This window comes from Choloepus didactylus, chromosome 2, assembly GCF_015220235.1.
Source record: "Choloepus didactylus isolate mChoDid1 chromosome 2, mChoDid1.pri, whole genome shotgun sequence".
NCBI classification, from domain to species: Eukaryota; Metazoa; Chordata; class Mammalia; order Pilosa; family Megalonychidae; genus Choloepus; species Choloepus didactylus.
In genome coordinates, this window is record NC_051308.1 from 121,433,399 (window position 1) to 121,460,164 (window position 26,766).

At 36.8% G+C, this 26,766-nt stretch overlaps 1 protein-coding gene across 4 annotated transcripts in view; it reads left to right on the forward strand.

Annotated features, from left to right (window-relative positions):
- The window catches only part of GDAP2 (ganglioside induced differentiation associated protein 2), a 70,848-nt gene that overhangs the window by 32,040 nt on the left and 12,042 nt on the right, over window positions 1-26,766 (forward strand). For 3 of the 4 annotated variants that reach the window (XM_037826265.1, XM_037826262.1, XM_037826263.1), the window contains exons 8-12: window positions 2,314-2,470; window positions 7,359-7,435; window positions 11,442-11,518; window positions 14,302-14,441; window positions 16,133-16,187. In XM_037826265.1, the coding sequence (XP_037682193.1) occupies window positions 2,314-2,470; window positions 7,359-7,435; window positions 11,442-11,518; window positions 14,302-14,441; window positions 16,133-16,187 (506 nt within the window). Of the gene's footprint in view, window positions 1-2,313; window positions 2,471-7,358; window positions 7,436-11,441; window positions 11,519-14,301; window positions 14,442-16,132; window positions 16,188-18,128; window positions 19,375-26,766 lie in introns of those variants that run through there. The other variant, XM_037826264.1, reaches the window with a different exon arrangement.

Genomic DNA, 26,766 nt, shown 5'->3' on the forward strand with positions numbered 1-26,766 from the left:
AAATTTGCTATCGTTACCCCACACTCTGAAACTACTGGCTGGAAAGCAGATTGGGTGCGATGCAGAGATGGAGGGTGGGTTGAGTGTGACTGCACAGGAAGTATAGCATTCATAAACAGTTAATTGCTAGTTACCCAAATGCTGGGACTTGATCTTGTTATCCAGTGGCTTAAGTAATTATCGTGAGATTCCTACTGTGAGCACTTCTTTTAGAAATGAGCTCAGCTTAAAATATGTAGAAGGATGCTCAACTCCTTTTCATCACAAACTTAGACAACATAAAGGTCAAGTGGCAAGGAATCAGAAATGGTGTAGTATCAGCAAATGTCTTTGAGGCAAGCTTTGCTGGAGGGGCCCCTATGCAGTTTGGGAAGGCTACATTAGAGTAGACCCTTGAAATGGTCCACAGTCATTTGGAAATCCTTATGTTTATGACCACCACTATAGCATATAATTTTTCCTCCGTTAAATGCATTTAATATGACAAAGTAGTGAACAGCAAAATCAATCTGATACAGTAGTGTTGGACAGTAGATGAGACTAACTCACTAGTCAAAGAGATTCCCTTCTATCCATCATTTCTAAAGAGTACTTGATTTGCATTCATATCTCAGAAAAATATATCATAAATATAGGCCTTAGGGTTCATAAATATTATCAATAGAAGGTTAAATCTGTTAAAACATATATAATCAGCTTTACTTGTGAAATTGAAGGAAGATTCATTCATTGGTATTTTTAAATGAAAGCAGGCTTTTCTAAGCTGTTAGCCTGTTATGGTTTGAGGGTCAGTGAAGGAAATGTGGGAGAGTTACAGCTGGAATGGCTTACCAGGCTGGGCTTCAGTTGGGGATATTGCCTTAGGGATTTCCCCAGGGACCAAGGTTTATTTTGTTTTGTTTTGTTTTGTTTTGTTTCTTTTAACATATCTAGTAAGGCAGTGGGCAGTACATTCAGAGATAATCCATTCCACAGGAACTGACTTCCACTAGCCAAACTCATAAGGATCATAAATTATGTGATCATAAGGATAAATTCAAATGTCCACTTACTTATAATTAGAGGTATAACTTTTATGGGCCAGAATGATTATGTTGGTGTGACCAGTAGAGAAAACTGCCCAAGAAGCTAAATTATAATCAGAATATTTCTTGATTGTTATGGATCATATGTTGCTATTCTGGTCTATCCATCTTCCTTACCTACCAAAAGAGCTGGAGTTTAAGTGCTAGTCCAGTTCTCCTTCCTTAAATAATGCTGGATAAATGCTCCCAAACTTTTGTTTTTTATACTTCTCTTTAGTTAGATGCTGTGGAAACAATCCACCTTTAAAGCCAAGTACAATATAATTACAGTAGATTATTGTTATTCATGGTAGTTATGCCCTGTAAAGTCACTGTGAGCACTGAATTAAGGAATACTGAACCATTGCCTCTAGGGTAAATACAGGATTAGATTCCTGGGAACCTCTCATCACAATGTTTCATCAGCCAATCAGTTTGTAACCTTGTTTTATGCATATTTCTGTTTAAAGACACCATAAAGTTTTTGCTTTTTCAAATTTGCATAAAGTGTTTCCCCAGGAATTTCTTTGTTTCACCAGCCTTTTAGCGACTGCCTCAATTTAACACCATCTAGAAATAGTATCATTGCCTTCAGAACATCTTAGAGCAACATTTAAACTTAAATAAAACATACATTTAAGTAAGTTTAATCGTAAATTATATTGGGGGCAGGTCTTTGGAGCTCATTAAATAAGGCATTGATTCATTAGTATTGAACTAACGGTCAATATTGAAAAACTTAGCACTAAATATACAGCGAAAAGGACACATGTTTATAGTATGAGAGCTGAAACAAGAATGCCTGAGAGCATGTGCATTGAGTGACTCAGATTTTTCACCACTCTGCACATACCTGCAAATGACTACACAAGCACTGTGAATGTTGATTTGGGGGTTATAAACAAATTTTAGTGATAGGCAAATCTGTGAATAATGAGGAGTAACTATACTTTTATTTTTGGGGGATTACACTCACATTCCACTCTTCCCTTCCTAATGTCACATCCAAGTCACCTTGATTTGATTTCATGTATTCCTAAAACTTCTGTCACACTTGGACTAGCAGTTTCTTTCATTATTTCAGTTCTACATAAATGTCTAAATCTGATTTCAGTTTTATTCTTAAAGAAAAGCTTTAACTCCAGCTTTGTTTGTTATCTCACCCACTGCAGCATTCACAATCCATTGGTAACACTTAACTGTCTAGTTTTGTGGTAAGCGCTCTGTTACAACAGTATTTTTGTTACAGACGACCAAGAAGAGGGGGATGAAGGCCTTGGAGTTGATCTGTCTTTCATTGGCTCTCATGCTTTTGCTCGAATGGAAGGAGATATTGATAAGCAAAGAAGACTGATCCTACAGGGACAGTTATCAGAAGCAGCACTGCAGAAGCAGCATCAAAGAAAGTAAGGCACATCCCTTTGAACTGATAGACACACAAGAAAATGAGAAACAAGAAAGGGACGTTAAATCTGCTAAATGCATATAAATATGTATATACATGTTCTAATTTATTTTGCATTTTATAATCCATTGAGGAAGATACTGTCTCCATTTTGAAGGTGCAGACATGTGAAGTTAATATGCATTGAAGCCAGTGTAGTTACATGTCTGATTTCAGAGCTCTTACTCTTAAATTTAAAAGTTTTGTTTCTCCCCAGCTGATCCAAAGGACCTTAAAAGACATCTAGCCCATTGCATTTCTTCCAAGTATTTTCTGAAGCAATTCTGAATATGTCTTTTAAAAACAGAGAGAGAAATAGCTTCTATACTTCTCTGGATAGGCTTTTCTAAGAATTAACAGTTCTTGTAAAGCTGTCAGCTTTTTAAAAAATTTAAAGGAAAGAAAAAATAATAAACTATAAATGACTAATATTATCCATTACTTTATAGAGTTGGTTGAGTGGGTAATATCTCATAGGGATTGTTGTGAGCATTAAGTAAGATAATGTGGTGAACTTAGCAAAGTCTTGAGACTTAGAAAGTTCTTCAAATTGGTTATTGCTATTCTCTTAAGCAAATCATGATCAGTTGTATGGGTGAGCTTTGGTACATGCCATTCCTTTTGACTGGGATACTTTCATCCTTCAATTCCTGCGTATCCTCCAGGTTTCAGAAGTGAGTACCTCTGGAAACTTCTCTCCCAAGTCTAGAACAGGTGCTTCTTCCTGTATGCTTCTTTTATACCCTGTACTTACTCAAAGATTAATATCACACCTATCACACCAGATTGTAATGATGTCTAGTTGTTGTTAGTCTCTATTTATAAAGTAGAGGTTGGACTAGATGATCTCTGGAGTTCTTCACAGAATTTAAATTCTTTTTCTCCTCAGTACATGGTCTTCACATTATTCTGGTTTTATTTTTATAAATAAAAACAAGGTAGCCAGTAGAGGGCACCAATTAACAGTTTTTTCCCCAAGAAAGCTGTCACAATCAAATAATAGTTTCATTTGGTAGCATGTAAGAATCATCTGACAAACATTTTTCTTTAAATACGGTGCTTGGGCTCCCCCTTACATGACGGGTGGAACCTGTGCATTTATATGTATTTTTTAACTTTTTCACATCATAACTCATGCACTGCTAGATTTGGGTACCTCTTTGGTCTAAGGCAGTGGTTTTCAAATTTGATATCAGGTCCCCTTTGCACTCTTAGAAATTATTGAGGGCCCCAAAGAACTTTTGATTACATGGCTTCTATCCATCAATATTTACCATATTATAAATTATTTATTCATTTAAAAACAAACCCATTATGGTTTTTATGAAAAATAAATTTTTAAAAATTTACTAAGAAGAATGGCACTATTTTACATTTTTAAATTTTTCAACCTACTCTCTTCTGTTCTCTTTCACATGTGCACCCACACACATGCTCTCACTCGCTCTCTGTCACACACACACACACACACACACACACACACACACACACACATGCATTTACACATGCATACCTTTCTCATTTCTCCATGAATGGTTCAGGTAATTCACAAATCTTCAATTTTGTCTTTGGGCTGTATGCTTGTCCCTCTGACTCTCGCTCTCTTTAAGCATTGTCAAACACTTCTTGCCTTGCCAAGTATCTCTTCGCAATAATCCTTTTAATAGCTAAAAAAAATTAGACATATTGTCTAATTCTTGCAGTATTTCCAGGTCTTCTGCCCAGTTGTGACACTAATTTGAGTTTATCCCAAGATAGAAGTTGGTTTACTTACAGAATTAGGAAGCAAACTAGATAGCCCCTTTTAAAAATACTGCTTTCAAAACTCTTAGTTGAAATTATTTTACGGTATTTTTTTTTTCCTTTCTACTAATGATTAGCTTAAGAGCCAAATGCCTGAGGCTCTTTTCATTTCACACAACAAAAACTTTATCTCATTCCTTGATTAAATATTTGTTCAGCCCTTATTAATGTTCCAAGTATTGGCTAGAACCTGGAGATAGAGTGACAAGACAGACATAGCCTCTGCCCCCAGGGAGCTTAGCGTCTTGGAGAGGAGAGAAATTCTAAACTAATTATTAGATAAACAATTATTTAAATCACAAGTATAAGATGCAATAAGAGTTACAACAAGTTCTTAACCAAGTCAGGGTGGGGCAGTTGCAGGAAGTCAGGAAAAGCTTCCATTAATTCCAAAGCCAACAACTTCCTTGGGCTATTAGTTTTACAGAAATATATTAGTTATTGGTCTTTTGAGGGAAGTTAGTTTAAATTTCCTTCATTATTCAACCTTTGGCTCTGCATATGGATATTATTGATTAACTGGAAGAAGTTGGTTATGTTAGTTTTTTTAGTGAGGACAGTATCCAACCCTAGTTGATTGCAACCTCTTGAGAAACTATTTGCTAGATCTTCAGTATTTCTTCCTTTAGAGCACTATAGTGGCTACTTTTGCTGCCAAAATGACATATTTTGTGTGACTGTTTATTCATGATTATTGGTTTTTACTCAAGTAATAGAAATTTGATTATTCATAATGAACTATAGGAAAATCAGAAACTCTAATTTTCCTTTTTGTTTTGTTTGATTATTGGTTTGGGATGATAGATTTTATATCTTTATTGAAATAAAACAGAAACTACAACAAAAATGATGTGTAATTTATGAGAGCTCCATTATAAATTTATAACTTATAAATGAAAATGAAAAATACTCTTTGAATAGATGGGGTTTAGAGAGAAACAAGGAAGACATTGTCTCTCTGTTGGATGTTGCTTTTATCCTTTCCTCCCTGCTACTGACTTAAAAGGAAAAAAAAGGCTACATATGATAGATGATTAGACTTACACAAGCTATAACGGGAATGGAGGACAATTAAATAAAGAAGAAACCAGATGAAAATTGCATTCATGGGTTGTTGCATTGAAATTCACTTTAAGGTCCTTAGAAATTAGAACAGCACCAGTGTCTCAGCAGTGATTATAAAACTTTTTTGAATCATGAACCCATCAAGAATCTGATGTAAGCTATAAACCTTCTCACCATAAACAGATTCATATACATACATATAGTATGTTAATCTTTTCTTAATATAAACACAACCAAAAATTACTTTTAAGGAATACATATAAAGAAATTAAAACGACATAAAAAGCAAAGCAAGAAAATGATAAACCTGGGATACCAGATAATATGTGGGGAAAGACAAGGGATTAGAATTGGAGAAGGCTGACCATATGTTCAGATGTAGGTTATTGTGAGGTTGCTAACTTTTGGATGGTGAGTTTTGGGGTGCTTATTTCTTCATTAGAAATAACTAATTAGATACCTTTTTTTTTTAAGGGGGCCATGCATGTACCAGTGATAAGAACACTTTGAACCAAGGATGATCAATTCTATTTTGTGCACTCTAGTTGTAGTTAAAAAAAAAAAGTTTTTAAGAGTTCATTCAACACATAGTTATTGAGTGAAGGGAGCTACCCTAGGGATTGGTGAGAAATATAGAGACAAGTAAGATATCCTGTGGTCTAACAGAATAAAAGCAGACATTGCAGTAATTGGATAAAGTCTTATACACTGGTCATAGTAGGAGTCTTTGGGGTAGAAAGAAGAGAGCAGTTATTTCAACATATCTAAAGCATGTCTACACTCCACTCTCCTTCACACCCTACAGCTCCCCACCATACATATTTGATTAATAGAGTACTTAGACTTCTGTCGGGCTGCTCTTTTCCTTCTGTCTTATTACAAAGTTAATTGTTTTTTGTGTTGTCTGTCTCATATATTTGATTTTAAACTCTTTGAAGCCAAGGAGGCCTTTTGTTATTTCTCTCAGACCCCCAAAATACCTTGTATAATTCTAATTCATTTAAGTTCACTCAGAAAGTGATAAGATTAGAACCCACATCTCCCCTCTCCTAGTTTGGTTTTTGTAGTTGTTGTTGTTTTTGTTGTTTGTTGTGGGATGTTGTCATATTGACCTAGGAGCTTCAGTTGCTTTTCATATATGTGAAAAGATATCTTGAAGACTTTTTTTCACAATAAATGACACTTTGAATTATAATAAATAATATGAAATAGTAGAAAAATTACTGACCTTTCAAGAAATCTGGAGACCTGAGTTCAACTTCAAATTAATTTTACCATTAAATGGCTGAGTTATGGTTATTTCCCCTCTTTGAGATCTTTAACTTCTCTTCTAGCTTTAACAAGCTCTTAGCCAAAGCCAAACTGCAGTCCATATGATCTGGTATATGGAGCAGTCAGTACAACCTGTTTAATTAACCAATCATTAAATATACCTGGACTTCCCAAATAAAATTACCTTGTTCCTTTGTGGCCCCACATGACATGTGCAACACTTACCTGTTTTTCCCCTGAAAAGTATACTTCTTGAGGGCAGTGACCGTATCTATTCACTGTAGTATTCTCAGTACCTGTCACATAGTAAACATTCAATAACTGTTTGTTGAATGAATTAACATCTATTTTAAAGACCTGCCATTGCTTTAGGATTACTCAATTTGCATTTTTTGCAAAAAAAATGCATTTAAAACAAATGTTAGTTTGGGTACTTGGTATCTTAACCATTTAGCAATGTAGACTTAATTTGGTCATAGAAAATTTTTTTAAAACATGTAGCATGAACACCTTCCTTTCTCAATAATTTGTGTTTATTTTATCACTAACACATAATAGAGATTCTGCATAATATTAACGACCTCTTGTTCCTTCCCTGTTTTAATGAAACATCAGTTTTTTAGGTCAGGGAAAGGTATAAAAAACAGGTCCTACTTATAAATTTAATTTAAAAGGTTTCATTATAATGATTGTATGCTTTATTTCTCTAGTTATAATCGATGGTTATGTCAAGCAAGATCTGAGGATCTATCTGATATTGCTTCTCTAAAAGCCTTATACCAAACAGGTGAGCTTTAAGAATATGGTAACTTATTCTTTTATAATTAAGGACCCTCCCCAGCATGCTACTTGACACTTTATTTTTCTCTTGCTTTCCTGCAGTCTAAGTATGAATAAAATATTTTTATACTCTAATGCAGATAGTTTTTGCCCATGATCAAAATCTTGAAAATAACATCTTAGCCTGTATATAACATTATCAATTTGTAGTTCTTTATTGGGCAACTTTATTTCTTCCTAATTTCCTTTTTCTTATTTTTAAAAAATTTTTTTTTCTGCTTTTAAAGGTACCGAATGCTTGCTGTATAAAATTTAAACCTCACATAAATGTATAATGTAGACAGTGAAAAGTTCCCAAATTCCTACTCTTTCCCTATTATAATTATTTTTTAGACGGTTCTTGTTAATTTTCAGATTTGAATGTCATTTAGTTTTTCCTGGAGCCCTGAAGTTGTTACATGGTGCAGTGAACTTAAAAACTATAAAAAGACCTTTGCTTGCAAACTAACCTTTGGCTGGCACTGATTTTTATACCTTTAAGATCTTACCTTAAAAGTAACAGCAGAAGAGGAACCTAAGATGGCGGCTAGGTGAGATAGGACAAAAAAAAATCTCCGTGAAAAATACTAGAAGAAAACCAAAAGGATACCCAGAGTACCAGTTTCAGCAGTGCGCCAGTTGGATGAGGCCTCCTAGCACCACTGGGGCCATATACTTGGTATAACCAGAAGTCTGCGTTCTGAAACGAGTGAGTAAACCGGCTGGAAGACCCACAGCCATGCTGCAGTGTGCAGAAGCCGGGGGTTGGCGGCTGGAGACAAACTGGTTCTTTAAAAAAAAAAAAAAAAGGGAAAAACCCAGAAGCGGCTGCAGCTGCCGATGGTGGAAACCGTGCAGCGAAACACGACAGGAGCAAGCTGAGCCAGCCTCTCGGTGTCGGCCGTGGAGGATAGCTTGCGGCAGACACCCTTAGGACCAGGGGAGTGCAAGGGAGAGCCGGAGGGAGGGAGAAGCCCCACGGCTTGTAGGTGGATCCCCGGAGGGCTGGATAAACTCCCGCCCAGGGCCGTGCCGACAGACCAGAGCCCCGCCAGTTGTCCCAGAGCTGGGAAGGAGGAACTGTGTGAAGAGAGGGGGTTGTGGAGACGCTGTTCAACCATGTTTGCATCGGGCTGAGAGCACCCCAGCACGGCAGGGCGGCCCGGGGCTTCCCTTTAGGGACAGCGCACAGTTGTGATGTAGCACAGCCCTCCCTCAGCAGAGGTCCTGGAAGATCACAGCAGAGAAAGAGGGCCCGCTCGGAAAACCCAGGGACACTGCCCCAAGTCCGGTGGTTTGTGGGTCAGTGAGAGAGAGGGTCTGGGACGGATCCGAGATGAAGGCTTAGACTCTTGTGACGGCCTTGAATCTCCAGGAACACCTGGGGGGATTGAATATTAAAACTGCCCTGCCTCCCTGGCCACCCGGACACATGCCCCACATTCAGGGCGGATGGCTCTAGCAACACACCCAAACTGAGTTCACCACCTGAACCCCCACAAGAATCATTTCCCCACACACCGCGGGGACAGAGTTGGGGAGAGCTGACTTGAGGGGTATAGGTGACTCACAGGTGCCACCTTCTGGTTAGCTAGAGAAAGTGTACGCCACCAACCTGTGTTTCTGAAAAATTAGATTGGCATTTTTTTTTTTTCACAACTCAACCTATCAAGCAAAGCAAATGCCAAGAGGCCAAAAACAACAGAAAATCTCAATGCATATGATAAAACCAGACGATATGGAGAACCCAAGTCCAAACACCCATATCAAAATATCAGAAGACACCCAGTTCTTGGCTCAATTAATCAAAGAACTACAATCGAGGAACGAAAACGTGGCAAAGGACTTAAAGGACATCAAGAAGACCATGGCCCAGGATATAAGCGACATAAAGAAGACCCTAGAAGAGCATAAAGAAAACATTGCAAGAGTAAATAAAAAAAATAGAAGATCTTATGGAAATAAAAGAAACGGTTGGCCAAATTAAAAAGATTCTGGATATTCACAATACAAGATCAGAGGAAGTTGAACAAAGACTCAAAGTCCTAGAAGTCCACAGAACAGAAAATGAAAAAACAAAAGAAAGAATGGAGAAAAAAATTGAAAAAATCGAAATGAATCTCAGGGATACAATAGATAAAATAAAACGTCCAAACTTAAGACTCATTGGGGTCCCAGAAGGGGAAGAGAAGGGTAAAGGTCTAGAAAGAGTATTCAAAGAAATTGTTGGGGAAAACTTCCCCAAACTTATACACAATATAAATACACAAAGCATAAATGCCCAGCGAACTCCAAATAGAATAAATCCAAATAAACCCACTCCGAGACATATTCTGATCAGACTGTCAAATACTGAAGAGAAGGAGCAAGTTCTGAAAGCAGCAAGAGAAAAGCAATTCACTACATACAAAGGAAACAACATAAGACTTAAGTTGTAACTACTCAGTGGCCACCATGGAGGCGAGAAGGCAGTGGCATGACATATTAAAAATCCTGAGAGAAAAATTTCCAACCAAGAATACTTTATCCAGCAAAACTCTCCTTCAAATTTGAGGGAGAGCTTAAATTTTTCACAGAGAAAAAAGTGCTGAGAGAGTTTGCTGATAAAAGACCTGCCCTACTCCAGATACTAAAGAGAGCCCTACCGACAGAGAAACAAAGAAAGTAGAATGAGATACAGAGAATTTTAACAGACGTATCTAGAACCTTACATCCCAAATCACCAGGACACTCATTTTTCTCTAGGGATCATGGATCTTTCTCCAGAAGGGACCATAGGCTGGGACATAAAACAAGCTTCAATAAATTTAAGAAGAAAAAAGAAAATTGAATATATTCAAAGCACATACTCCAACCACAATGGAATACAAATAGAAGTCAATAATTTTTTGAATTGTAACTCCACTATTTACTTCTTACATGATATAAAATACACAAACTCTAAGGATAAATCAGTGGTTTTGAATTCAACGTAATTTTTGACAAGAACTATATAAAGGTGGGGGAATGGAGGAGTATAGGAACATAGTCTATGTGTCCTATAGAAGTTAAGCTGGTATCAAAGAGAAATGGGGGAAGGGGCAATGGGGAGTTAAGAAATGAGTGCAAGGTTGCTGTTTGAGGTGAAGGGAAGTTTCTAGCAATGGAGGGTGGGAAGGTGATAGCATTACAACATTCTAAATGTGATTAATCCCACTAATGGAATGCTAGGGAGGGGGTGGAATGGGAAGATTTAGGCTGTATATATGTTTCCACAGTTGAGGAAAAAAAAAAAAAGTCTAAATAGACAATGATTGAATGCCAAGGATGACCCTGTATAGGATTGGATGATGGAGGACAGGAGGCTCAAAGGGACATAGTTGAGACATAAGGAAAAGGAAATATAGAGTGTAAGCTTTGTATCATTGTTGAATCTCTTGTACTTCTTAGCTGCGCTTAATGGGATTGCATAAAAGAATGTTCTTGTTCATGGGAATTGTATATGAGAATTATAGTGTTTGTTCAAGGAGGCGTGCAGCTAGCTCTCATATGTTCAGAAGACAGAGCAATAGATGATGGATGATAGATAGGGAGAGAGGGAGGGAGGGAGGGAGGAAGGGAGGGAAAGAAATAGCAGTGGGACAGCATGTTAAAGTTTGTGGATCGGGGGGTATTGGGGGGGTCAGGGAATGCTGGAGTTCTGTGTATGGGGTTTGTATGGTTTTTGCAACTGTTCCTATAACTTTGAATTTATTCCAAATTAAAATGTTAAAAAAAAAAAAAAAAGTAACAGCAATGATCAAAACTTCCTGAGGCTAACAAAAAGTCTGTTTCCCACACAGTGAAAAAATATGAAGATGAAATTTGAGAAACTTATGTGTCCTGGCTTCAGTCTTTTAAATTTGTATAGAATATTTTTTATAAGGTCAGAGCCCAGGACAAATCATATTCTTGAAATAAAGTTTCTGGGTGCTCATAACATTTCCTGTTTGTAGGTGTTGATAACTGTGGTCGCACAGTGATGGTGGTAGTTGGAAGAAACATTCCCGTAACATTAATAGATATGGACAAGGTAAGCCATAAAAAGGCTCTATTTTACAAATATCAGTTTAAAAATAAGTAGGATATGAATTTGGAATCGTTGCTTAGAATTCAAGATGAGACAGGATTGTGTATCTCTGGCAGGGTAGCTGCCCTGATTCTGTGAGTCAGCAAGCATTAGTTCAGTAAATGAGGGGTTTGATTTTGCTCCATAGGAGAAACAAAAACTGGAATGCCATAATGTGATCTCCAGAAACAGAGCTGCTTTGTTTTGATTATGATGTGACTGGTAAGTTTTTGGTTAGAATCATTCTGTATTGTAATTGTATTGCCAATCAAATTCTGCCTTTCTTTAAAAACAAAGAAAAGAAAACAAAAATAATTAACTCTTGAGTATCTTTCCAAAGAGAAGAAACCAGAGATATAGTTACCCAAGATAGTGGAACACCATAATTCCTTCATTTGGAGACAAAGGACAGAAATAGATGGTTCCTAAAAGAAGAAAAAGTTGTAACTGCTAAATAAAAAGAAGAAAATTTTCCTCCTCATTAGTAGTCAAAAAAGTGACTTAAAGTGAGATACCTCTTTTTACCTTCAAAACTAGACAGAACTTTTAAATAATAATCATTGTTATCAAAGATGTATTGAAACTATGAAAATGGCCATAATAAATTCTGGGAATTTGTACTAGGGAAATAATCTGAAGTATGTAAGTAGCTACAGGCCTCACAGTGAGACCCATAAGGCATCACTCACTGTGACTTTTTATAGTAATTCTTTGTTACGTGAGAGCCATGAATCAGTCCCTAAGAAGGACTCCAAAGACTTTGACTGAATTCAGGCAGAAACTTTAAGAATAACTGGAAGTCTGGAAATTCTACTTTTAATGATGTTGATGTCATTAAAACTGCTCAAGTGGGAATACTCATGGAAGGAATATTTGAATACACATGATAAATATATAGGTCTTCATACAAAATCCGTTTTATTAGCAGATTAACTGCAAAGGAGAAGAATTACTTCAACTGACAATTCTAAACCATAGTCAAATTTTATGAATTTAAAAATGCAAAAATTACACACAATTTGAAGGTAAAATACATTTGTGTAAAAGCAGATAATTATTTCTGGCTAAGCCCTGAAGCTCCTAGTTACTGATGTTGGATTAAAAAATCATGAAAGCATTGAGCCTGCCATGTTTCTCACAGGGTTATTTGTAACAAAAAGTTATAACTTAAACTCCAAACAGGTAATTATGGTACATCCACAAGTGAAATGTTTTGTAACCCTTAAAATTTTGATTATACAGGCAGGTACTATAGAAAAATGTTTATAATAGTATCAGTAGAAGACAAAGTGATACATTGGGTTGTATATACACTGACCTTAGTTAAAAAAAAAAAAAAATGCCCAAAGGTGAAAACTGGAACTAAATATGCCAAAATGTATTTCATGATTTTGGGGAGAATTTGTTGTTCAAATTTTTTCTGTCATTTTTATGATAAAAAATATCTTATGTTGAAAATAGGGAATTTAAGCCAAAAAAAGGGTATCTCAATTGCGCTGGCGTGTGGGAGGGGAGTAGATAGAAAGATGACCAAGAAACAGTCTGGTAAGAGCAGAAATAAGAATGATTAAAAATATACGCACATCACGGAGGAAAAAGCCCAAGAGATGCAAATTATATCATTAGATATGTTTCTTTTTGTGCTCATTTGTTTTGTGTTCTTAATAATCAGTGTGACATTCATTCTGATCATCAATAATGTGGTTGGTACCAATAAAAGCATTTGATTTTGGTGTGCATTTAAGGTGGTGTTCTGGATAGTCATGCTGTATTATTTCATAAAAAATAATTAGGTATATCATAAGGTTCAAACCAGCTAACTACTAGAAAGATACTATTTTCTTAATCTTCTCCTCTGTCTGCTCTGGCAGTATTTGAATCCATGTTAATCCAATCAGGTTAATCCAAGGACTTACTTGAGGAGGAATTGGAAAATAGTCTCTGTTTATAGTAATTCTTCAGTCTTTTCCTCTTAGCTTCCTCTTTGTAATTGTTTATAGCTAAACCATTGGGTCATACTGGCCCTGCCTATTGTGTCTCTGCTTTGTTTTTAGTATTTCTCTTTAATTTCATCTTTCTTGTAATGGAATATTTCTCTAACTGATCTGGGTCACATTAAATTTGAGTCTTGAGAGCTCTAGAAATGCTGCCCAGCATATTGCCATCTACAGGCTAAACCTGTTCTCAATTTCCTCATTCAGACCAGCATTAAAGATGCTAAGAATATTAGCCCTCACAGTGAGACACATAAGGCATCACTCACTGTGACTTTTTATAGTAATTCTTTGTTATGTGAGAGCCATGAATCTGTCTCTAAGAAGAGACTCCAAAGACTTTGATCGAATTCAGGCAGAAACTTTAAGAATAATTAGAAGTCTAGAAATTCTAATTTTAATGTTTTTGATATCATCATCCTAGAGAGAAGAAACCCTAGAGAGAAGAAACCCAAGAACTCTTTCAAGTATATAAAGAATTTTCAGAGGATAGAGACTGATTGTTCTCCTCTAATACTTAGAACAAGACAAAAAGAGATTGTACTATAGTATTTATGTGAATTATTAAACACAGGGATAATTCACTTTCCTGAAGATCCTTTCAAAGAGAATTGATACTCCTAAGTCTGAGATGTCCATCTGCAATGACTGGGGTCTAGAGTAGATTACCCTTCGGGGTTTTTTCTCTTTCTTGGCCTCTGTGAAATACACTATTGTGAAAAATGGTCTTTACTTTTCCTCTTTTTCTTTTAGGCTCTCTTATATTTTATCCATGTAATGGATCACATTGCTGTGAAAGAATATGTGTTAGTGTATTTTCACACTCTCACCAGCGAATACAATCATCTGGATTCTGACTTCCTGAAGAAACTCTACGATGTTGTTGATGTCAAGTTAGTTATTTTTGCAAATTATGAATGGGGGAAATAGCTTCTTTCTTTTCCAATATTAAGCAGTAGCAAACATTGCTATGTATTTTCTGAAAGGATATTTCAAGTAACAAAGATACTTATCAGACATAGATTAGATGTTTTAATAATGGGAGGCCATCCTTAACTCAAGCTAATTTTGCTCTAAAGCAGATTACTATGTAACCCTTCCCCCATTTTAAACACTTTGGAAAAGGTTTGGGGTCATTACCAGTATGTGTGTATAAAATAACAAAAATGGTAACTTCTATTTATATGGTTTGTGCAGTTGTCAGCCTACATTTATAAACATTATTTCATTTGATCCAGTAACCTTGTGCGTTTATTAGGGACAATCTCTGCTTTTGCAAGATAAGAGAATACCTACAGATGAATTGTGTTGCCCAAGGTCATACAACAGTAAATGCAGAATTTGGACTTGAACCTAGGCTACTGACTTGAAACCAGCAAATTATTTTCATTAAACCATATTTCCCTTGAAGTGATGATGGCAATTTTAACTGGAAAATATATGACAGCCTCCTGTAGTAAAGATAAAATGTAATGCTTTAATATTTTTCTCATTAATGTATTTTCTAAATTAAAATAATTAAATTATTATCTGTCCTCTTGAAGGCTGTTTTGTTACTTGTAGCATCACAATATCTTTAATGAATTGCATTGAAAACCCCATTTTACAGTTAGGTTGCAAAGAAGGCAAATAACCGTAAATTTCTAACTATCTTATGCCTCCCGTTAAATTTCATCTTACTTAAGTATGTTAAAGCTTTCATTACCGATAGACAACATTTTAGCTTGGTCTGAAAGTAGATTGTGTATGTGTAAGGAAGCCTCACTCCACTGTAATTCTGCCTCTGCTACTAACTAGCTCTCTGACTTTGAACAGGCCTCATCTGTGAAATGAGGGGTTCCTACTACTTCTGTAAAGTCCTCTCCAGTGGACCAGTGGTCATTACTGGGCTGTTGCAGAATTTTCAGGCACATCATTAGATGAAAAGAGACTGTCTATCCCTCTGTTTATGTTCTATCTGGAGAGGGTAGATGGAGTGGTGGGTAAGAGCATGGATAATGGAGACAAATGGCCTGGGTTCAACTCCTGGCTCTATCATTTGCTGGCTGGGTGACTTTGCGCAGGATAAAACAAAGGCAATAAGAATATTTACCTCATGGAACTGCTACAAGAATTAAATATAAAACCTTAGTACCATTTCTGGAATATAGTAAACTCTATATAGGTATTTATGGCTGTTATTATTTGTGAACATCGAAATTTTTACTTCTTGATTTTTCCTATAATTTTAAGTGGTTTGACTGTTTCCAGTTCATGCATCTGATCCCATAGATCCTAGTGCCATATGAAAAAAAGAGCACACAATAACTGTTAAATATAAGCTTAACTCTGTCCTACTTGTAGATGGCTGTCGCAGCCCACAGAAACACTTAATATCTCCTGTAAAACAGCTACTTTAAATAATGAAATGTTCTCTAAATTGTTTTTGCCATTTCACCTAAATTTCAGTATGTAAACTAGAGCTGCTTTTTACAATTTTTTTCCTGTGTGAGTGCATTTATATACTCAAAGAGTTAATTGTCCATGTGGCAACTGGTTTTAGGTATAACTTGTACTGACCCTTTTTTTAAAATTTTTGAATCAGGTACAAGAGGAATTTGAAGGCTGTATATTTTGTTCATCCAACATTTCGTTCAAAGGTACAGTATTTTTCTCTTTTTGCTAAGTCTGGAATTTAAGTACATTGCATGCCCAGAGTATTGAGATATATTTCAACATCTTAATTTTTGCTATCACCATTGCAACTCCTATTTTCTTTGTTTGCCCTTCCTTTAAGTCTTCCTGAGTTGTGGTCCTAATGCTTTGTTCCTGTGTGACTCCAATATCTCTGCAGACAACCCCTGTAAGCTGTTAGGTGATCAATCTTTGCTTCTTCCTGGTCTTTGTTCATCTGGGCCTTGCTCATGCTGTTCTTACAGAATATACTTTCATTTCTCTGTTCATCACTAACCTCTGCTTGGCCTTCAGATCTCAGCTCAAAAATTACTTTCTGTTAGAAAACCTTCCCTAACCAATCCTATAGCTAGTAGATGCTCCTGTGATGTACCCCATAAGATTCTGTATCCTTCTGTTGTAACAGTTTTTAAAATTTTAATTGTTTAATTTTTTTGCCTTCTGTGTTAGCCTGAATGTAGCTATCTTGCTCACAATTATATCCCTACTATCTAATCCCACATTAAGACATCTAGTCCCCTGGTCCTCTTACTTTTTCTCAAAATGTCCTTTTTGGTCTTTATTTTCTTTCCTATCCAACCTAAAACCAATGTTCTGTTACTTTAGCCATTCCTGTCAATGCCTAAAATCCCCTCTGACCTCCTATCATTTCATCATACCTGCCCATTAAAAGTTAATCTTGAGATAATCCGTAGTTCTGCTTTCTTTACTCCTGTATCTGAGTTGCTGAGCACTGCTGGAGAAATCCCAATATGAAATTCAGGGACCTCAGCAGACCCAAAGGGACCTTCACTGCTGCCTGGAGGGCCTTTGATGTTTCACTGGTCAGTGCCCCAGGGAGTCTTTCCACTCACCTCACTTGGCTCTCGTCTTACTCTTAGTCTGGAGCATATACACACTGAATGGAATTGTGGCCAGATTAGTCCACATCACTTACCACATTAAGTGTTTCTCTCTTTTTCTAGCCTTTAGTATATAGTTCAGTTCATGGAACATAAGCATATTTATGCTACAGCTGTTCTGTATACTGTCTTATACAGCCTAAAATTGTGCTGGCCATTTTTTAGTAAAGACTTTTAATTTGAATCACTCCCAAGAAAATTGATTGATTCATCCTAAATGTACAATTTTGTATATATATCTTTATCAAATTTCTTCCTTTGGTCCAAACCTTACATTCTAACTTTTGAAGTGATTTTGAATCTCAATTCCATTAAAGTAAATAAGCTATTCTTCTCAGATTTGTGTCATCTGAAAATGAAATAGGCACTCCTTTTTGGCTTTCATTCAAAATACTGATTTAATAAAAATGGAGAAAACAATGCCAAAGTTACTCACTTGTGTGGTGCTCAAGAGCGCAAATCAGTATTTATATTATCTTTGCAACTTAGGAATGAGAAGACAGCTCTGCTTCCAGAAATAGATTTTGTTTACTCTCCTCATACCACAAATAATGTTCATAATAATATTCCTAAGAAGCTATATACCATAAACAGCTTCTGAATCATCAGAAATATTTATGTGCCTTATGGTTTATGCTGCTCTGATTATTCTAATAATTTGTCTTTAATAATTCATATCTTGAATATGTGACAACTGTCATCACCTAGACTAGTCAGTTAACTAGAACTCTTCAGACTTGATAACAAGAGTTCTCCATATAATCTAAATTATTTTTTATAATACTAATTTACATTTGGTTTAGGTAATTTTTTAATTACTTATTTTTTGTTTTATCAAAGTTAAAAATGCAAATGATATGAAGTCAAATTGTTCTTCAAGGCTTGGTATGAAAAACAGCAGCCCCCTACTTCATCCCACCCCTTCCTCCTCCACTCAACTCTTTCAGCTGTTCCTTTTGGTAATTATCTCCCTTTTTTTGCTAATTCTTAATATTTCTATTTTAGGTAAAGAAGATAGGATTCAGCTCTTTTGGAGATTTCTGTTTCAGTTATTTATTGCATAGTAACAAATACTTAATTTAGTGGCTTCGAACAATACTGATTTATTACAGTTCTGTGAGTCAGGAATTCAGGCAAGGCTTCGCTGGGCTGGGTGGTTCTGCTTCATGTGCTGTCAAGCTGAGGTCACTCACTCAGCGGGATTCAGCTGGAAGCTTGACGGCTGGAAGGTTCAAGAAGGCTTGACTCATATGTCTGGCACCACAGTGCATCTCCTTATGGCCTTTCTACATGGCTAACTTTAGCTTTCTCACAGCATAATGGTCTCAGGATATTTAGACTTCTTAAAATGTGTTTGGCTTTCAAGAGGGAAACAGAAGCTGCCAGTCTTCTAAATTTCTGCAACATTGTGTTAGTCAAAAGAAGTCACAAGGCCAGTTCAGATTCAAGAGGAGAGGAAAAGATCCCACCTTTTGATGTGCAGGGTGGCCTGCACATACAGAGAGAGAGAATTGTTGAGGATTGTCTTTGGAGAGTAGTTAGCACAACTTCTGATTTGATCCAACGGATTGGATGCTTTCTGAGCCTTTTTTTACACAGCTGTCATCTTGGGATTTTCCTTCACTATCATCCCAGGGATTTTCTTTGCCTCCTATGTTGGATATCCTGTTTGCTAGGTCCTTTGTGCCCCTTTTTTGCTGACTGACTCTCTCTGTTTTGGTGGAGTATATTCCCCAGTACCATTTATTTACCTTTTTGGGGAACCTATTTGAGTACTTTTTTGAGATAGAGTGACAGGCTGTAAATTTTTGAGGCTTTCCATTTCCTTATGACATACTTTCATCCGGATTTTCTTTCTTTCTTCAAACAATTTGTCACAACAAAATACCATCCTGATAAATTGAAATCATCGCCAAACCATTTCTTTTATCATGTAGTCATTGACTCATCTAGTCACAAGTTGGAATGCTACAGCAAAGCTCGCTATAGATAAGCTTACCCAGGATTATGTGTCTCTTTCCTGATAGATTGGTTGCTCTTTTGGTGCAGGGACTGTGAATGATTCATTTTTTATATCTTTAGCACTTAATACAGTGTTTAACACATTAGGTACACTCAGGTAGTTTATTGAATTATCTAAGCTGTCATAGTCTCTAAATGTTCATGTACTGTACATAGTAAAAGATTCTTTGATTCTAGAATATTTTTCAGGAAAAGAATGTGTCATATTTCCAAATTTTGTGATACCCTAAACTTGCCATTCACTTATAATAAATAATGTGAATTTTTAAAAATTGGGACTGAGTATCAATTTACTAATTGCTAGTTCATCTGTTTTCCCCAGAGACAAAAACAGACTGTGACTATATTGATCTAAGGGATGTTTATAAAAAAATCAATGTATAGTGAGTGAAATAGCATGGTTTTTTGACCATTTTAATTTTATTACTGAGTAATAATTAATGTTTTACAAGTAGAGATTTTTTTTAAAGAAGCAAACTTCCATAATCAACCATGGTTAAGATCCCACACTGTTTGTATAACTGCTAGGCACTAAAAGGAAAATGCAATTTGAAAATGTAAGTACATTCTACATATTAAACATGTCTAGCAACAGCTTGAAATACCTAAGTCCTAGGCCTGGTGAAGGGCCTAGAATCAGATGAAGTTAACTTGAGAACCTTTTTATAGGATGTTATCTTCAGTGGTAATTATGAAGGATGAGTTTATTATAGAGAGATGGGAATAGAGGAAATTCTAGCTAGGAATAAAAGCATTTTCAGGGCTTTGAAGGTGGTAAGACAATTATTGTATTTGCATTTAATGGCAAGATAGCTTAGTATAAACAATGCAAATTTAGTTTATGTGGGTTTGGAGATATAAGCATGTTAGTTTCACATTAGCAGTTTCTGAGCACTTGCCATATGCCAGGTATTAGGGAAACAAATTGGAATAAGGCAATCTTGGTCTTCAAAGAGCATACAATCTAGTATGGCAGACAGACTTTGTGAACAGGTAAGTATAGTCAATATAATGAATTCAACTAAAACTAATAACAGTGATGGTAATAATGCTTAGAGAGGATCCTACTGTGGAAAGGGGAAACTGAAATCCCTGATCCAGAGTTTTGAAGATTAACTCTGTCTTTAGCAGTCCAAAGCGTTAAGGTTAAGTGGAAAAATAGCACTCCAGACCAAAAGAATAGTATGGTATGGGTGGAAACCATTCAAGTTTGAGAATTGAAGTTTAAAGTACCTGGCAGGGACTGATAGGCATTGAGGCTAGAAAGGGAGGCAGGAACCAGGTACTGAAGTCCTGTTGTGACTGAGTAGCTTTCAAAAGACATGGCATGATCAGATTTGTATTTTAGAAAAATCGTCCTCTCGGTCATGCAGAAAGCAAGAGAGACACTTGCTAGGAGATCATGGTCTAGATTGGGGGTCCACACACTACAGCCCCATGGACCAAATCTGGCCTCCCATCCATCTGTTTATATATTATCTATGAGTTCTTTCATGTTACATTGGCAGAGCTGAGTACTTGCAACAGAGACCATAGTCCCCACAGAGACTGCAATATTTATTCTGTGGTCCTTGGCAAAGTAAGTTTGCCAACTCCTGGTCTGAGGAAAATAAAAAAAGAGTAAGAATCTGAATGTATCAGGGGGTTTGGAGAAAAGATGACTTATTTTGGCATAAAACCCTGGGATTTAGTGACTTTTTAGATGAGTATGGATAAGAGAAAGCTATGTCATCACTGAATCCCAGGTGTCATTAGATGTAGGAATCTTGGATTAGCATATAAAGTTGAGAGTCACCATCAACTTAATATAGCTTTAACTCTTTAAATGTGTTATGGGTAAAATCACAGACAGATAATACAGAGTGAACAGAGAGGACAAATTAAAAACAAGCCCTGGGAACAGGGAAAGAGACCAAGAAGAAGTAATCTAAAAATTAGCAGAAGAACCAAAATAGACCAATACCATGGGAGCCAGTGGAGGAGAGAGCATCAAAGATAGTAAGAATAGTCATTGTTTTAAGACCCTGTGAAGAAATTAAGTAAAATAAGTACTGAGAATTCCCCATTATATTTCACAAGAGATGAGTGAAAACTTCAGTGAAAGAACCATTTCCACTGTGGGATTTGTCATTGTTTACATAATTATTGAGTTTTTCATTCAAATACCTACTTTAAAATTTGATAAAGTATCTTAAGTAATTCTCTTAAAAATTGCAAAATTTCCTTTTTTCCCCTGAGTATTGGAATGGCACACAGTAAGTGCTAAATAAATGCTTATGGGCGCACAGTTGGCCAGGCTCAGAGAAAAGAAAAAGTATAGCATGTGAACAGTCAGTTAAGTGAAGGGCTTTCCCTATTCTTGGTTTGATTAAGTTCTGATTACCTGGTCTTGTCAGATAATGTATATTATTCGTTTTCCCACTATTCTGTTGTTATTCTCTGTAGATAACTAAATTTCTCTTTCTTCCTCTTAAGGAAGTAGTGCTTGACTATTTCCCCATGTCTCATCATCCATTTATCTTTTGTTCATCCAGTAGCTACTGAACTTTTTCTTTAATAACAACAAATAGAATAATAGCCTTGGTCTTTCATATGTCTTTGCAAGGATGTCTGCTCTCACTAATTCAATATCATACTGGGGGTTCTGGCCAGTGCAGTATGTTAAGAAAAAGTAATAAAAGACTTCCAGATTGGAAAGCAGTAAGTAAAATTCTATTTACAGATAACATTTATAATCTTTGTAGAAAATCCTCTGGTATCCACAGAAAAGCTACTAGAACTAACAAGAAAACTTTATCAGAGTTTCAGCATATAAGATCAGCATTCAGATATTGATTTTTATATTAGCAATGAACAAATTGAAATTTAAAAAGCAATACCATTTATACTAGTACAGAAAATACTAAGTACTTAGGAATAAATCTGACAAAAGATGTGGAAGACTTATACACTGTATAAGTTTTATATACTAAAAAACATTAATGAGAGAAATTAAAGAAAACCTAAATAAATGGAAGACATATTGTGTTCATGGACTGGAAGATTAATGTTAAGCTGTAAAATATGGCTAAATCTATAGATTGAACTCAATCCCAATCAAAAATTTCTATGAGATTTTTGTAGAAATTGAACAATTGTGTCTAAAATTCATATGGAAATGCAAAGAATCTAGATTAGCTGAACTTTGGAAAAGATGAACAAAGTTGAAGGTCCAACACTACCTGCTTTCAGGGCTACAATTATCAAGACAATGAGTTATCAGAATAAAGATAGTTAAATTGATCAATGGAACAGAATAACACTTCCAGAAATAGACCCACACATATATGGATAACTGATTTTTTAAGAGGTGCAAAGTCAGCTCAGTGGGAGGATAGCCTTTTCAATAAACGGTGCCAGAACATTTGAATCTTCGTAAGCAAAGAAATGAATTTCTATGTATATCTTGCATCATATACAAAAATTAACCCAAAAATGGATCAAAGACTTAAATGTTAAACTTAAAATTGTTAAACTTCTAGAAGAAAATATGAGAAAATCTTTGTGACTTTGAGTTAGGCAAAGATTTCGTAGATGCAACACCAAAGGCATGATCCATAAAATAAATTGGACTTTCTCAAATTTAAAAACTTATTTCTTTCAAGAGGTACTGTTAAGAGAATGAAAAGAAAAGGCACAGAGAAAATCTTTGCAAAGCGTATTTCTGATAAAGGACTTATATTTAGAATATATTTTTAAATCTCAAAAAGCAATAGTAAGGAAACGATTCAATTTAGAAACAGGCGAGGGATTTAAACATTTCACCAAAGAAGATATATATACAGATGGAAAATAAGCACATGAAAATATGTACAACATTTTTATCATTAGGAAAATGCAAATTAAAACCACAGAGAGATACCCTTATACTCCTATTAGAATAACTGAAATTTAATGAACTGAACATATCAAACGTTGGTGAGAATATGGAGTGTCTTAGTTTGCTAATGCTGCAGAATGCAAAACACCAGAGATGGATTGGCTTTTATAAAACGGGGATTTATTTCGCTACACAGTTACAGTCTTAAGGCCACAAAGCGTCCAAGGCAACACATCAGCAATCGGGTACCCTCACCGGAGGATGGCCAATGGCCTCCAGAAAACCTCTGTTAGCTAGGAAGGCAGCTGGCATCTGCTCCAAAGCTCCGGCCTCAAAACGGCTTTCTCCCAGGACGTTCCTCTCTAGCAAGCTTGCTTCTCTTCAAAACATCACTCCCAGCTGCACTCTCTTTCCTCTTTGAGTCAGCTCATTTATATAGCTCCACCGATCAAGGCCCACCCCGAATGGGTGGGGCCAAGCCTCCATGGGAACATCTCATCAAAATTATTTCCCACAGCTGGGTGGGGCACACTCCAAGCAAATCTAACCAACACCAAAACTTCTGCCCCACACAAGACCACAAAGATAATGGCATTTGGGGGACACAATACACTCAAACCGGCACATTCCACCCCCTGGAACCCAAAATGGCATTATCTTTCCAAATACAAAATACATTCATTTATCACAAAAACTTAAATCATTTCAGTAACAAAAGTTAAGTACAAAATCCCATCAAAGTAAGTTTAGGCTTGGTCAGTTCTAAGGCATAATTCCCCTCTAGCTGTGGATCTGTGAACCTAGAACAAGTTATGTGCTTCCAATATACAAAGGAGAGACATTCATAGGATAAACATTTCCATTGCCATAAGGAGAAACAGTAAGGAAAACAGGGTTAACAGGAGCAAAACAGTTCCTAAAACCCACAGGACAAAGTCCATTAGATTTCAAAGTCCAAGAGTCATTTACAGAACAATGTTGCATCCTTGGGGCTTGAGAGAGTGGGAGCCTAACCCTTCCCAAGGGCCTTTTCTGCAGCCCGTTCCTCTCCAAACACTTAGGTGAGTGCTCCAACATTTCCACACATTGGGGAGACCACCTTCTCGGCCCCACCCTCCTCAAACATCGGGGCAGCTCCCGGATTCCCTTCCATCTCCGGGTCACATGCTCAACCCCTTCAGAACAATGTGGTGGCAGCCAGGCTCTCCCCAATTCCCTGGGAATGTGCTCCACCCTCTTTGGGGCTTGGGGTGGCAGGACATTTCCTGAGCAAGGAGGCGGAAGGCCCGCCCTCGACCTCCAGGGCAAACTCACCCTTTCCCTGCGTGTGGGCTGCTCCGCTCTCTCAGCCCTAGACCTCCTGACTCCAGACCTCAACCTCCATGGCTCTGTCTTTGAAGAGATTTTTCCTTTAATTTTTTCCTTGTCTGTCTCCTCCAGTCCAGACCGGCAATGGCTCCGTCTATAAAGATCTCGCAAAAATTCTGTTGGCTTTGCATGAAGCATGCAGGGGTCAAAGCCATCAGACAATAGGAGTTTCCACAAATCCTTTCTGCTTAACTCCTTATCCAATCTTGGCTTGTCCTCAGGTTGGGCTGTAGCTTCTGGGATTCTACCCACTGGAAGCCCGTAATTTTCCAAGCCATCAACTTCTGGTTTCTTTGAACCCAAGAGTTCAGTTCTAAGTTTCTCTCTCTCTGCTCGCATTTTACTATAAGCTGCAAGGAGAAGCCAGGATATGTCCTCCACACGTAGTCTGGAAATCTCCTCAGCTAAGTATTCCAGGTTGTTGCTTCCAGATTCTTCCTTCCATCTGACACCAGGACTCAATTTTGCCAAATTTTGTGCCACTTTAAAACAACGATCACCTTTCTTCCAGTTTGCAACAACACATTCATCATTTCTGCTCAAGTCCTCATCAGAAGTGTCTTTAGAGTCCATATTTCCACAAACAGTCTCTTTAAAGCAGTTTTGGCCTTTTCTATCAAGCTCCTCACAACTCTTCCAGAAACTCCCCATTATCCATTTAAAAAGCCGTTCCAACATGTTTGGTATTTGCAAACCCAGCAGCAAAAGCACCCCACTTCTCTGGTACCAAAATCTGTCCTAGTTTGCTAATGCTGCAGAATGCAAAACACCAGAGATGGATTGGCTTTTATAAAACGGGGATTTATTTCGCTACACAGTTACAGTCTTAAGGCCACAAAGCGTCCAAGGCAACACATCAGCAATCGGGTACCCTCACCGGAGGATGGCCAATGGCCTCCGGAAAACCTCTGTTAGCTAGGAAGGCAGCTGGCATCTGCTCCAAAGCTCCGGCCTCAAAACGGCTTTCTCCCAGGACGTTCCTCTCTAGCAAGCTTGCTTCTCTTCAAAACATCACTCCCAGCTGCACTCTCTTTCCTCTTTGAGTCAGCTCATTTATATAGCTCCACCGATCAAGGCCCACCCCGAATGGGTGGGGCCAAGCCTCCATGGGAACATCTCATCAAAATTATTTCCCACAGCTGGGTGGGGCACACTCCAAGCAAATCTAACCAACACCAAAACTTCTGCCCCACACAAGACCACAAAGATAATGGCATTTGGGGGACACAATACACTCAAACCGGCACATTGAGAAACTGGAACACTATATAGTGCTGATAAGAATAGTACGTGCTACAGCTATTTTGGAAAACACTTTGGCAGTAAGAGTCAAACCATATACCTACTATATGATCCAGCCATTCCACTCCTAGGTTTTTACCCAAGAGAAATGAAGACATGTCCAGACAGAGACTTGCACACAGATACTTATAGCAGCTTTATTTTTGAAACTGCTAACCAAACTTTGGTATACAATAGAATACTGTAGAATAAAAAAGAATGAACTATTGATATATGTAACAGTATGTCAAAATAATTATGCTGAGTAAATGAAGTCAGTCAAAAAAAGTGTATATTGTATAATTCCATTTATATAAAATTCTATGAGATGCAAACTAATATATAATGAAATAAAGCAGAGTACTGGTAACCTGTGTGCAGGGAGGAGGGATTACAAAGGACCCTAAGAAACTTTTGGAAGTGATAGGTATACTCATTATCTTCATTGTGATGGTGGTTGCATGAGTGTATATGTTGTCAGCACTTAGCAAATTGTATACTTTAATATGTCCAGTTTGTTATGTGTCAGTTATACCTCAATAAAAGTTTTTATTATATATATATATAATATATATATAATGATGATGTACTACAACAATATACTACAACACTGCCACAGGAATGGCTAAAATTAAAAAGACTGAAATATTGTCAGTGATCTGAAGCAGGTGGAATTTTCTTACATTCTAAGTAGAAATGTGAAATTGTGCAACCACCATGCAAAAAATTCTGGCAGTTTCTTACAAATTAAACATAAATACCACTGCTAGGTATTTACCGAAGTGGAATGAAAACGTGTTCAAACAGACTTCTACAAGAATGTTTATATCAGTTTTACACATAATAGCCAAAGACTGGAAATACCCCAAGTGTCCATCAATAGGATTGTGAATCATATTCTTACAACGGAATATTACTTAATCAAAATAAATATGCTACTGATACAACAGCTGGATGAATCTTAGAGACATTATGCTGAGTGAAAGAAGTCTTACATAAAAGAGTCAGGCTGTTTGACTCCATTTATATGAGGTTCTAGAACAGGCAAAACTAATCCCTGTTGGAAAAAAAATCAAAAAAGTGTTTGCTTCTAGATGATGAGGACAAGAACTT